The 14,635-nt window shown below is 39.0% G+C and overlaps 1 protein-coding gene across 7 annotated transcripts in view; it reads right to left on the reverse strand.

Moving 5' to 3' along the window:
- RBFOX1 (RNA binding fox-1 homolog 1) overlaps positions 1–14,635 on the reverse strand; it is a 1,842,789-nt gene that overhangs the window by 845,413 nt on the left and 982,741 nt on the right. For 6 of the 7 annotated variants that reach the window (XM_087912645.1, XM_087912641.1, XM_087912643.1 and 3 more), the window contains exon 5: positions 14,436–14,483. The exons of the other annotated variant lie outside the window; for it this stretch is intronic. In XM_087912645.1, coding sequence (XP_087768771.1) covers positions 14,436–14,483 — 48 coding nt within the window. The remainder of the gene's footprint in view (positions 1–14,435; positions 14,484–14,635) is intronic. 7 annotated transcript variants of the gene reach the window in all.

The following is a 14,635-nucleotide window of genomic DNA, read 5'->3' on the forward strand; positions in this document are numbered from 1 at the left end:
TGTTGGGGCTCCTCATTGGAAAAATAATCACATTTAATCTTACTCATTTTGGTGATGAACCAAGGTTAGATAGGTGGTGCTATCTAACTGGGGTAGAACTCAAAACTCTAAATAAGTTACGGCATAGTCTGTGGAATCATGAAAGGTTGTTTAAAAATAGACTTTCTGTGTGTTATTCTAGACAATGGTTTAAAATGTACAGCAAATAAATAAATAAAAACATTTCAGTAGGCTATTGGCTCATCCATATGTCACATAATTGGCTGAGCAGACACAGCACACTGTGCCATAAGCCAGAGTTTATGAACCATAATGACTGGATTCATTCCTAATGTTAAGTCAAATTCAAACAAATCACATAATGGCTTAGCCTGGTGTAAAAGCAGACGTCGTGAGGACTATGCAAGGATTATACAAACTGATAATTGGCTGCTAAGGAGGATCAATGAAAGTAAAAGTGCTCAAGGCAGACAATTAAAAAGAAGTAGAAAGAGATTTTCTAGCTTCATTCAAAGGAAGTTTCTTCATTATACATTCTGGATAACGTCTAGGTTTTAATTCTTCTTCTTAATGCACCATAAGGACCTTCTAGAATTGTAAATCACAGAAAGTATTTGAAGATCAGTTAGATAAACCCCATTCAGGTAGTTCAAATGTCCTTGAGAGATAAACAACCTGATTTTGTTCAAAAACCTCCAGTGAAGGGAAGTCCACTATTCCCCGAGAGATTTTGTTCCACTGTGGAAGAGCTTACCATTTGGATATTTCTCTTGATGTCCAAAACTAATTCACTTCTTGTAATTTAAACCCAAATATGAACAACCCTGACACATCCAACATCATCACTTAACAGCCCCATAATCCGTTGTGGGGTGGAGTCTGGGCAACGGAACAGAGCTAGCAGAGTGATCAATGGCCGGATGCCCTTCCTGTCACCAATGTGGAATTTTGTTCAGCAGACACATTCTCATTGTGCCCAGAGAAAGAAAAAGCTAGGATCGAACTCACAGCCTAATAGTGAGGCAAGAGCTCTACTTCTAGGCTTCCACACCACTCCTAACAACCCTGACACATCCTCTACACAATAAGCCTTGGAGTACTTGAAAGTAGACCTCATGAAATCCCAGTTTTCTTCTGCTTTCTGCTTTCTCCCCCTAGGAAATCAACAGAATCCATATTTTATAACGCGGTTTTAAACAGGACGCAAGTATAAGTCTGTACCACATGCAGTCTAACTGCATTTCCAAAATGACATTCTGTTGCTCCAACACAGCAAGGATTCAGTGATGGATTTCATCATTGGGTTCTCATTCCTTTCAGGCTTTGTTTCCTTGCTTTCCCCAACCTCCCTCACATGTTATGAAGAGAGAGGAAATATATTGCCTATCATTTGATGCGATTTGGGAAGCAGGATTGATAAGGATTTTTCTTTCTTGAGACAACTGTACTGTAGTGGGTTTTTTTTTTTACAAAGACAAACCATTGAGAGAATTGGTTATGTCTAGTCTAATGAAGAGAACAACCAGGGGTGATATGATAAGCATCTTCATGTCCTTGAGGTTCTGTCACAGAGAAGAGTGGGGGGTCAACATATTCTCCAAAGCAATGGTCACCAATCAGGGGGCTGGAGACCACTGGTGGTCCGTGAGAAAATTTTGGTGGTCCGCAGAGAAATGTCACCCCCAAAGCGATTAATCCAGGCTGAGTGGGAACACAAGGCTGCGCCGCCCACATGGCTCACGGGAACACAAGGCTTGTGTTGCTTGCATTGCAAACAACATGAGGTAGTGAGGGGAGGGGGGAAAGGGTAGAGGGGGAAACTTGCCCCACTTGCATCATGTGCCAAGCCTGGCCACCAGGCTGCTTCTTATCCATTATTCCTTGTCTGGCCTTTGGGTGCTTTGGATAATAGTCAAAGTTGAGAAATACAGAGTTATTTGATAGTGAGACGGGCAGCATATGAATGTAATAAATACACAAATGAATAAACGATTAAAATGTTTTTTTAAAAAATGATTAATTCTCTAGGTTATTAAGGGAGGCATAGTTCAGAGGGATATCTTTTCACTGTAGGATTAAACAACATTTTTGACATCTTTTTTTAAAAGAATTACAGAATTTGGCTATCCTCTCATTACCTCCCAAATTCACATAATTTATTTTTCTTCCTCAAAAAACTTGATTCATCATCATGTTTGTTTTCCTAGTAAAATAAAGTGCTACAATTCCGATAAATCAGAACCAAGTATCCGAACTTTGCTGCTGTTTGCTTGGTCTCTAATCAAAGATATACATTTAATGAGATGCCTTCTTTGACAGAAATTAAGGCTATAACGAACAGATGGGTCATTACTCAGCTTGCAGGCCTGCTATCTATTTTTTATTTAATTTCGGTACCCTGATGTTTTTTGATGAAGTGCTGGTAATTTAAATTATTTTTTCTCCTTTGTCTTTTGAAGTAGGTTTATTTTTTATTTCTTTGACTACAAATTGTGAGTTCTGTTTACTGTTATGATTCACACTGTTTTGGGTTCAAAATACTTTTATAACTGAAATAAGGAACAGTGCCCTTGGTTCAAAGATCACCTGGACACTGCACTACTTCCTCTTCCTCCTCCCCCTTCCTACCATATTCCCACAGATGGTAGGTCTACTTTTCAGATCATTGAATTCCACTTTTCATGGTCATCTGTGATTACCAGACATTGACTTCTAGTTGGTTGGCTGTCTTGGCAATGGTGGAAGGTGCTGCTCTCTGGACATGTCCACACCAGCAGAGCCAGCCTTCTCTCATCTTTTCTGTAATTGGTGCCACATCAAAATGCTGTCAAATTGTGTCATTTGTGATGTGGTCAAGAAGGGAGATGTCCAATCATCCAATGGAACATTCTCATTTCCATGGCATGGATGTGGCCATGGAGGGATCTTTTTCATTCCTATTGCAATACAGACTTGCATCATTGGAGGTCTTCAAGAAGAGATTGGACAGCCATTGGTCTGCAGTGGTATAGGGCCTCCTGCAGGGCATTGGGCAACCCTTCCAACCCTGTTATTCCATCTTCTAAGAATCTGAGAAGAGTTGCCATGGAAAATGAAGCCACGGTAGAGATCCTCAGTTCATAATCACCAATGATTGGCTCTTCAGATATAAAAGGGACATCTCAGTGGTCATAAATGGCAATGAACTGCCTCAGCCTCTGGCAGTTTCTACTCTAGCAAAGATGACCTTGACTGCTGCAGAATGCATTGGATTGCAATATGAACACTGAATTTTCTGACAGTGAGAACAATCAGCCAAATGGAACAGAAGTTGTCTTCAGAAGTCCCACAACTCCTGGTCCACAGACTGGGACTGGGACAAGGCCCATTGGAAACTGGGCTGTGAAAGTAGTAGGTGCATGTGTGCACGAAGCTGTGTTTGCACAAGTGGGGCACAAGTGGTGGAGAGGAGATAATGAAACCATCTCCTATCCCTGTCCCCATCACCCCCAGCATCGCCACCAGTCTGCAGAGCCAGAAAAGTTGGGGACCACTGATGACTAGATGACTTCTAACCATCTGGTCTGCAAACTGTTGTTGTTGTTGTTAGTATTCTCTTGCAGCTGGGTTGCATGACACCGCAACACAATATTTTCCGGCCTCCATCATAAAATTCCAATGAAGCTGAGGAAAAGAATGGTATAGATCATTTCCGGATAGCACCTACTGCATATGTTAAGATGGGAGACTTCCTGTTTCTCATTTGTCTGGCTGTCAGATTCTTCTTAAAAAGAGACAATGAGAAGGTATTGTTGTAGGATTTTTTTTTATTTATTTCCTCCCAAGCAAATATGTGTTGATAAAATGAGTGGGACAAAGTTTATCATATAGATAGAAGATGTCATAAAGCTTGACTCATTTCTACACCATTATCAAATATATCCCAGCTAGAAATGTTGGAAAATTGGGTTTAGTCTACATTTATATATGCAAAACAATCTAATCCACTCTTCTTGGGCTGATGTATGGCTTGGAATGCATTTATCCTTCAATGCGATCCCTCTCAAAAATATTTGATATATTCTAGGCTCACAAATGCTTACTCACTTGCATATGTTAAATGAAAATGCACAGCATTTAAAGGAAAATGTGCATACTTTATAAAGATACAGAATATGGATTAGAATTCATGAGTTTCTTTTTCTAAGCAATGTCTTGTTGGCCAAATTCAACCCTTCTGGAAAAGTGTGGTTTAATTTAATTGTAGTTTTATTACTGGAGAAAGCAGACACAGATTCAGTAATCACAGCTTCATTGCTTAATATTTTTATTTCTTATTCTGTTCTTCTACTGCGTATCTTTACAAAGAGACTGGCTTAATCTGCCAAACAAACCAGGAATAAGGAAGAGGATGAGAAACAAATAACAAATGTAGATTCCTTGCAGACAGTTGGTCATTTGCATTCTTTGAGAGAGCTGTGGAGGCCACTTGGAGGTTTGTCTGTGTCCTCAGAGTCACCAGATCAGTGCAAATGGGTGTGGAACTGATGAAAGGACTTGTGAAACTGTGACCCTAAGGACACAGACAAATCTCCAAGTGGCCTCAATGTCTCTCTAAAAGGATGCAAATGACCAGCTGTCTGCAAGGAATATAAATCCTTGCATTCCCCACCAGCCAGTCAGAGCTAAAGAAGCTTCTTGGATGAGAAGCAAAACATCTGCAAAGAAAAACAAGAAAATCCAGTTTCCTCTTGAAAAAGAACCTTTGGGACAACCATGACCTATATGACTCAGAATCTCCATAGACAGTTCAAAGTCTGCATTAAAACTGGGTTGGAAAAGCAAGAAGTACAATATCAGCTTAAACATGTTCTGGGAATCTGGCAAAGTTAGGCATTGAAAAGAACCCAGGCCATTTTCTTCAGAGTAATACAATGTAGGCTCTGAACAATTTATTGTCAAACTTGTAGTTTCTTTCCTAATGGCAGACATTCTAGCCCAAGAAAAGAACAAGCCTCAGAGCATCTTTTGAACTCCTCGTAGCAGTGGAAGTTGTGCAGCCACTTCAGTTGGTCAGGAGATTGGGTTTTTTGGTACCTCTGCTATCACCTGTCACCATATCAAATTACTGACTGCTGGGTGCAGCTGGATTAAGTCAAGAAAGAAGGACAAGAACACGGGAGGAGTTGTCATCTTTTCAACTGTGAAATTCCATAATTGCATGTCATGGTGACAGGAAGAACAAGGGAGTTTGTAACATCCGGTGACAGCCACATTCAAATGGCATGGAAACACCCCATTAGGATCTCAGACTGTACCAAATCTTCATTTATCAGGAAACTGTGTGTAGTTTCATCCTGCTGAATGCCTGCAGGAGTTTCTCTGAATTAAAGTTGTCAGAATTCTAGGACATTTTTTAAAAGAGTGGTTTAAGAGGGAGGGGGGAAGGAAAGGATACCCCTTTTATGCTGTTTTTGCAAAATGTTTGCAGAAGAATGCATCTTCTTGAAAAGCAAATAACATTTTTTATCTGAATCCAGGATTGTAATGGATGTGAAGTGGTTCAGAAAAGAGAAAATTAAATAAGATTACAATGCTGCATTTATGTAAGTATAGGATGATGACATATACTGTATAAAAATGGTTTGGTCCCTGAAGTATAAAACCTTTATGGAAAAGGTGAGTGGGCTCATTGCATTTCATCCTTTCATAATTTCTTAACTAGACTTCTGGAAGGAACTCTAAAAAGGGCAAATCTTGAAAATTGTATGGAAACAAAAGCAGTTGAAAAATGGAACAGGCCTATCCAGAATTCCCCCCTCCCAACTCCAGCCAAGATGCTTTTTTTTTTCTGTATAAAATCATACAACATGTCCAGATTTAACAAGTTTCCTTGGAGACTTTGTTGTGTCATTTCACTCTCTAGAGAAAGTACAAATATTATCTCAGTTTCATATTTTTTTCCCATTTCAGGACAGATGTAAACATGTCACATTCCACCTGTCTTGTTCATTTTTCCTCTGGTTCATTTATTTCTCAAATTTGTTTTCCTGGTGTTTTTTTTTTTCCAGTCAGCTGTTTTCACAACTGTGTATCATCCTTGGGATTGAAAAGTACCTGTTTTACAACAATCTTCATAAATCTACCACACACACAAATGTGACTGAGTGATTGGCAAGAATCCCAGAGAGATGACCTGAAAAGCCTGTAGGCTCAACATTTTGGATTGAACTATTTACTTCCATCCATTTCCCTGCTTTTTTTCCCCCCCTCTGGGACATGAATCCAGAGGAAGAGATAGGACTGGGGTAAATTTACAAATTAGTCTTCTGCCTTTACTCATCTTGAGCACAACAACAACAACCTAGAATTTTTAAGTTCATCTTTTCTAGTGAAATCATTCCCATCATCTCATATTAAATAATTATCAAGTTCTCCAAATGCTTCTCCTGCTCTTTTATATAGTACATCAAAATAGCTTTATAATATATATTCCTCTAAAAGTCATCATAGAATCCCATGGCTGTAAGGGACCTTAGAGGTCTTCTAAACAAACCCCTGCCCAAGGCAGGAGACCTTATACTATTCCAGATTGTTGGCTGCCACAAAAGCCAACGCTGTCCTAGGCTGCATAAACAGAGGGATAGAATCAAGATCACATGAAGTGTTAATATCACTTTATAATGCCTTGGTAAGGCCACACTTGGAATACTGCATCCAGTTTTGGTGATGTAAAAAAAAAAAGAGTGCAGAGAAGAGCAACAAAGGCGATTAAGGAACTGGAGGCTAAAACATATAAAGAATGGTTGCTGGAATTGGGTATGTCTAGTCTGATGAAAAGAAGGACTAGGGGAGACATGATAGCAGTGTTCTGATAGGAGCTGCCACAATTCTCCAAAGCATTTCAAGGAAAGACAAGAAGCAATGGGTAGAAACTAATTAAGGAGAGAAGCAACCTAGAACTAAGGAGAAATTTCCTGACAGTTAGAACAAATAATCAGTGGAACAACTTGCCTCCAGAAGTTGTAAATGCTCCAACAACACTGGGAGTTTTTAAGAAGAAATTGAACAACGATTTGTCTGAAGTGGTATAGGGTTTCCTGCCTAAGTAGGGGGTTGGACTAGAAGAGTCTAAGGTCTCTTCCAACTCTTCTCTTCTCTTCTCTTCTCTTCTCTTCTCTTCTCTTCTCTTCTCTTCTCTTCTCTTCTCTTCTCTTCTCTTCTCTTCTCTTCTATTCCCTATTCTATTCTATTCCTATTCCTATGCTATGCTATTTCATTTCTATTCTATTCCTATTCCTATGCTATGCTGTTTCATTTCTATTCTATTCCTATTCCTATTATACTTTACTCTACATTACTTACTCTACTCTACTCTACCCTGTCCTATCCTATCCTATCCCATATTCTATGCCATTCCATTTCATTCTTCATTCCAATATTCTATTCTATTCTATTCTATTCTATTCTATTCTATTCTATTCTATTCTATTCTATTCTATTCTATTCTATTCTATTCTACTCTACTCTATTCTATTCTAAATAAATAGATGTCTCATCTCCTCCTGAAAACCTCCAGTGATGGAGCATGCACAACTTTCAGAGTTATGCTGTTTCAGTGCTTAATTATTGTCATGGTCAGGAAATTTCTCCTTAGTTACAGGTTGGATCTCTCTTTAATGATCTCCCACCCTTTACTTCTTGTCCTGCCCTCAGGTGCTTTGGAGAATATTAATTAATTAATCACTGTTGACTTCCCGCTGAACAATTAGCCCCTCTGTTTAGCAAAATGACCTCATTCTCCAATTCTCCCTCAAGTCTTCTCTTAAGGCTCTTCTCTAATAATCAATTAGCTGTAAAGCGATGGGTTTTTGTCATCCGATTCCCCATATAAATAGATCCCTTGCAACACCACCCTGCTGAAACTTTATAGAATAATTAAACTCAATATTCCAAAGGAAAAGAATATCTAAAATCAGAAGCAATACAGTTTTTTGGGGAAAAAAATCTTGGTTTTGCATGTGGGCATGTGTTATGACCTTGGTCAGTCTTCTTTTCTTCCCCCTTTGCCCATCTGTATCTTCCAAATTCATCATCTGACTTCCTCAGGGGGATTTTTAATTAATCTCTGGAAAGAGCCAGAAGACTCTTTGACAGCTGTTGCTACAGAGGTCCCCTAACTAGTACGCAAAGAAGCTCCAAGTTTAACTGTGCATATTGTATCCCCGAGAAGATCATGCCAACTGATGAAATGTTACAACAGAAAAGGGAAAAAAAAAAAACCTCTGAACTTGGCTGACCTGTCACATTATCACATCCCTGTACCGCTTTTGATCTCAGTGGCCCCACAGCGCCTTGCACATGCAAAAAGTGATGACTCCCTCTGTCAAAATGCACTTCAAAAGGATTTGCTCAACAAAATCTTTTCTTTCCCTGAGCTGGAGAAGAGAAGGTGATGCTGTGTATGACCTTACACTACAAAGCTAATGCCACTCAGCTGCTCGTTAGCGGCCAACCTCATCGTGGTCTCCGGGGGACACTGCCAAGAATGTCAGGGCCGATGACAGCCATGTTGACTCAACAAAGGAGAAGAAGACTAATCAAACAACCAGGCAGGAGAGCAAAGCAAACTTCAGGCACAGTGGATAGCATGCTAAGGTATATATAGATCAGGTGTGCAAATATGGATTTCAATAGCTGTTCACTTCTTTTTTCAGGGGAAAAAATATCCGATGTTTGGATAAGATTTGAGATGCAACTTTTGAAACCTCTTGTTCCCGCTGAACTTGCTTAGCAGAGGAATTTTTATTCGGCTACTCCTTTGATGTAGAAGTTTATATTGGTGCCTACCAAATTCTCCTTGACTGGTTGGACTACAGGAAGAGGGACTATTATAGTATTGTCTGGATATTATGATACTATCATTATCATATAATGATAAATTGTATATTGTAGAAATTATATTAAAATACAATATAATGCAATGATATGATAATATGTATAGTAATATACTAAATACCGTGACAATTATAGTAGATATTACAACAGTTATAAAATAGTAAAAATAGAATAATTAAGCAATAATAGCCAAATCTTTTTTTTTCCCAATATACTACAATGATCTAGAAACTTAACTGTCTGCACCAGAAGAAATAATTTATGGGAGGCAAATTATGGACACTTATTTGTTCCAGAAATAAAATTAAGCTTGTCCAAATTGATAGAAATCCACTTTAATAATCATACTAGGCCATCAAAGTTTATCTCTTATCTCCACAAAAGGAATTATTATTCATGTTATTTTTACATCCATCAGATGTTGCAAAGAGCTTCACACATGAGTCCTTACCAACCATTTTAGCAATAGGGTAGACTTAACCCTTTCCTGTCCATTAACTTTTAACTCATGGGCCTAAGGTCATTTAGGATGTATGAGAAGGCAGAGTCAGAATAGGTATCACTGCACTTTATCTAAGCCATTTATTAACAGGAGTAAATCCGAACTTCTGGATTTAACTTCTCTATATAATGGAACCTATGAAAGTTAAATTATGAAACTCATGAAACATATCATCATGAAACTTATTAAAGAGTGCAGAAAAGAGCAACAAAAATGATCAGGAGGCTGAAGGCTAAAACATACAGAACAGTTGCAGGAACTGGGTATGGCTACTCTAGTGAAGAGAAGGACCAGGGGAGACAGGATAGCAGTCAGGGGCTGCCACAGAGAAGAGGGGGTCCAAAGCACCTGAAGGCCGGACAAGGAATAATGGATGGAAACTAATCAAGGAGCTATCCAAACTGAAACTAAGGAAAAATGTTCTGACCGTGAGAATAATTCATCAGTGGAATTGCTTGCCTTCAGAAGTTGTTGGTGCCCATCACTGGTGGCTTTTAAGAAGAGACTGGACAGCCATTGGTCTAAAATGCTCAACTGCTCAAGCAGAGGGTTGGACTAGATGTCATCCAATGAATAAAAATGAATATATAATGAAAAAATAAAAGTGAATCAAAATGCCAAATCCAGTCTAAATATCTGGCTGACTTGTGTTACAAACCAAACTTTTCTATTTATTGGAAGAAACAAAATACATCTAACAGCATTTGCCCCAGTTTAGACTTTCTAAGTGATTCTAATTTCAATAATATATCTCAGTAGGGTGGATAGACAGACAACGACATTTTTTTTATCTTTCTGTCAAGACTAACTCAGATTTTATCACCACCTGCAATTCTTCTCACAGCTTGACAACAGAAAGAGAAGAGAGGGATGGAATTTTGGGGGAAGTTGGGAGGGGCTGAGGGAGCCAAGCGAGTCAGTTAAAGCCTGAGAAAGTTCCTACACTTCAAGGTCATGTTACAAGAACTTTTTTAGAGTGGCACAGACCAGGCGTGGGATACAAATTTATTAACAACTGGTTATGTGGGTGTGGCCTAATTTGTGGGTGTCACTTGGTGGTCATGTGACTGGCTGGGTATGGCTTGTATGTAAATATTATAAAAAATATGTAAATATTGAATTTTTTTTTTATAAAAAAAGAGCAACTTTTACTCAAAATCAGGCAAAGCAGGCAGGCAGGTTGAGTTGCTCACAGAATCAAAGATTCACTTAGAGATCTGTGTTTCTGCCATCTGCTACCTGAGTCTGCACTGAATAATAGAAGCTTCAGGCTCAGCTCTGCTTTTAGATTAGCTAGAAAGCAAGAAATCTAACGATTTCCTGCTTTCTAGCTAATCTAAGTCTCCCGGCACAGCAGAACAGCTGATGGTCAGGGGGAAAAAAGGAAAAATAGCAACTTAGCAGGCAAGTTTGATGGCGCGCATGCCAGGTTAGGAGTGAGTGGGTGGGGCAGGGTGGGGCCAGCCAGTGGTACGATTTGCCGGTTCTCCGGCAGTAGAATCCCTGGTGAGAGTGCATTTTGCACGCGCGTGTAGACCATTTCCTAAAAACCTCAGCTGTGCCGCCTGGACAGCTGGCAAGTGCTGCGCACATGTGCGCAGCATTTGAAAATCCTCTTCTTTCCTGCTTTTTCAATCTCAGCTGTGCTGCGCAAAGCAGCTGAGGTTGAAAAAGGAGGAAATAAAGGACAGGTAAGAACCCGGGTAGGCGGGTAGGCCAAACAGAGCAGCAGACACCGAACCGGTGCTGCTCTTCAGAACTGCCAGTTCTATAGAACCGGGCTGAACTGGTAGCATTCTACCCCTGCCACAGACTTTTTCCCAAAACACAAAGAATGCATTGGATTGGTGGACAATAGGCAGTAGGTGTCCTAAATGGGAAAAGGGAGAGTTTATCTATGCTGCTTTCTATTGGAACTTTTAGAATTGGCTTTGCTTCTTCTGTGCCTATATGGATCTATCAGTAAAGTTATACTCTGGGTAAAATTATGTCCTTTTTCTGAATATGCCAATGGGACGGTTGACATTTGACACTCCAAATCAGGGAGAACTTAACATGTACTTCATTTTTCCTGGATTTCATCCTCTGGTTCTAAGACCCCAAACCTTCCTTCCTTCCTTCCTTCCTTCCTTCCTTCCTTCCTTCCTTCCTTCCTTCCTTCCTTCCTTCCTTCCTTCTCTTTTTCTGGCTGAACTCTGGAGCAACTTGGTTCAGGTAAAGTATCATACCATCTAATCAAAGTTTCAATCAAGGATGTGGAAGAAAGTATCAAAAGCCATTTCAGAAACAATTTCTAAGACTTCATGAAACACCAGGACACATTTTGAAACCATCCAGAAATGAGTTAGGATTGGCACGGCCCTTAACGTAAGGCTGCTTCTCTAATTCACTGATGTTAGGAATCTTGATGGGATTTCCCTTCTCATATCAGTTTAAATGCAAGGCTCCTTTTGTCTAAAGACATCACTCCCTATCTGTTGTACAGAGAGATATCAGGATGGGCTTCAGGCCATCAATGGCCAATTTCACAAATTGTACAATGGCCAAATTGTACATTGCTAAATGCTTGTCAGAAAACTCAAGGCCCAAAAGCAATTTTGTCTACATGTCTCCTGCTTAAAATGTCACCAAAACGGAGGGGCTGAATTATGTAGTTCAATAAACATCTTTGTTAATGATTTCGTACAGATGCCATGCATTGGATTAAAAAGGCTGGGGGGGGGGGGAGATGGCAGTAAGAAAAGGAGAATTTAAAAAATAATGGATTCCAAGCAGCTGTGAAACTACTATTGCTGTTTGAGGGAAGGAAAGTAAAAAAAGATAGACGGCTTGTTTTAGAAAAGTTTCATCACGAGAAAGGAATTGGCTGCAAAGAGAGAATTCCTCCCCCTGCCCACACCTCACTTGATCACCTCTGAGAAATGAAAATTGCATTTAATGAAAAAAAAATGTAGAAGAAAGAATATGTTCTACTGTCATATCTGGCAAATTTTATTGTAGCTATAAAAGGCAGAAAAACTGCTGATCAGAGACGAAAGAAATGAGAATTGGAAATAGACACACTATAATGTTGCATAAAAAGAGAAGGGAAAAGAGAAGGGAAAGGAAGAGAAAAGGAAAGGGAAGAGGAAGGAAGGAAGGAAGGAAGGAAGGAAGGAAGGAAGGAAGGAAGGAAGGGGGAGAAGAGGGGAGGCTCTGAATGAAAGCAAAGAATATTAGTTTTTTGGATGACCATCCTTTTCAGTTCACAAATGTCCCAAAACTAGTTACATGTACATTAATGCGACCCATTTGGTCATATCATTGTGAAATTACTTCCTTCGGGGTGAACTCTCCCTTCCTAGGTCTAAACCAGATATGAGGACTTAGCACCATGAAAATAAGCTTCCATGGGACCTGTTTTCCCATTGATTTTCCCTCTATCTGGTTTGGTGAAGCCACCAAACATGACAGGTACAGAACTCCAACAGATAGTTGCAGAAACTTACTACCACCATTAGATACATCAACAGCAATCATTGCCATGTGCATTAATTTGATTCCAAAAAATGGTACATACTTCTCGTGAACATTTTAAATGTGCGCATTATAGTAGCACTAAAGAAGTGAGATTTTTATTTGAATTTTTGGGCAATTGTTGTTCTTCCAGAGGAAAAGAAGAGTTCTCAAGCAATTTCAGTTTCCCCTTTGAATGATGTTACATAACAGGCACACACCAGTACTTCTTCAAGATGCTATTAGCATTCTTCTGGGACCACAGGTGTTGCTAATACTTACTGAGAGGTGCGCCGAGGTCATCCTGATTAAATTTCTCCAAATAGATATAAGTATTCCAAAGGTGCTTTTTCAAGAGGCAACTGGGCTTTTTTGGTTTTTCTTTGAAGAAAGAAAAACTAGAAAATCCACTTGCCTCTTGACAAAGCACCTTTGGGACAACCCTGACCTGGATGACTGATAATTTCTGTAGACATTCAGATATAGAGTAATGTCATCAATGCTATAACCAATGTTAGTCCTTACTCTTTTATTAAAGTTCTGTGCCATTTCCATGCCACAGCTAACCAGACAGTTGACCCACAAACTTGAACATTGCTTTTGAAGCTAACCATGGTTAGCAATAACCTAAATATCCATACTGACCATGTTTACTCAAAACACATTCAGATACACATTCAGCCAAAGTTTAAGAGATTAAAAATAAAATAAAATAAAAATATTCAGGGAGACAATATGCGTAAAAAAAGTCTGTTCTGCAAGAGGCTGAAAAGTGAAACTATGCACATAGTAGATAGATATAGCTTCAATTAAGTTATCTAGAAAGAGTTCCAGGATGGGAACAGAACAGGAAATTCATATGTGGAAAAGCATTACATAGAGAAAAACTACATGAACTTTTTAAAGAAAATAGACCTGGTTGTCTGTCTGTCTGTCTATCTATCTATCTATCTATCTATCTATCTATCTATCTATCTATCTATCTATCTATCTATCATCTATCTATCATCTATCTATCTATCTATCTATCTATCTATCTATCTATCTATCTATCTATCTATCTATCTATCTATCTATCTACAGTCATGAATTATGAGGTTTATCCGCCACTGCAATATTGGTAGAACTAAACTCCAGTTTGTCATAGAAATAATCAACAATAATTTTATGTTCAAATTAAAGAATCAAAGTTCAAGACATAAGAGCACTAGCACTAGCACCAGCATTTAGACTTATATATTGCTTCACAGTGCTTTACAGCCCTCTCTAAGCAGTTTACAGAGTCAGCCTCTTCCCCCCAACAATCTGGGTCTTCATTTTACTGACCTCAGAAGAATGGAAGGCTGAGTCAACCTTGCGTTGCTCAGAATCAAACTCTTGGAATGAGCAGTGAGTTAGACCGAAAGTACTGCCTCCTAACCACTGTGCCACCACGGCTAAGTAATAGTTCTTACTTATTTCCACAGAATTAATATTTTCAATTACACTCGATCCAAACACACAAATATCTTGGAGATATATATCTATAGCAAAAAAAATGCTATTAGAATGAGAGACTTACTTTTCTGTCCACTGTTTCTACACAAGAGCTGCACTCCACTTTAGTATCCTGAAGTATTGAAAGAAAAAAGGAAGGAAAACAAACAATTGGTATAAAATAAAAGGGAAAAATCTAATTCATTTAATTAGTTAGTATTTCAATTTAAAAGCCACCCAGTGCCATAGAGGGACTCTGAATGGTGTACAAGCAAAAGATAAAAA

The sequence above is a fragment of the Pseudonaja textilis genome, chromosome 14 (assembly GCF_049901715.1).
Source record: "Pseudonaja textilis isolate UNSWEBS1 chromosome 14, rPseTex1.2, whole genome shotgun sequence".
NCBI classification, from domain to species: Eukaryota; Metazoa; Chordata; class Lepidosauria; order Squamata; family Elapidae; genus Pseudonaja; species Pseudonaja textilis.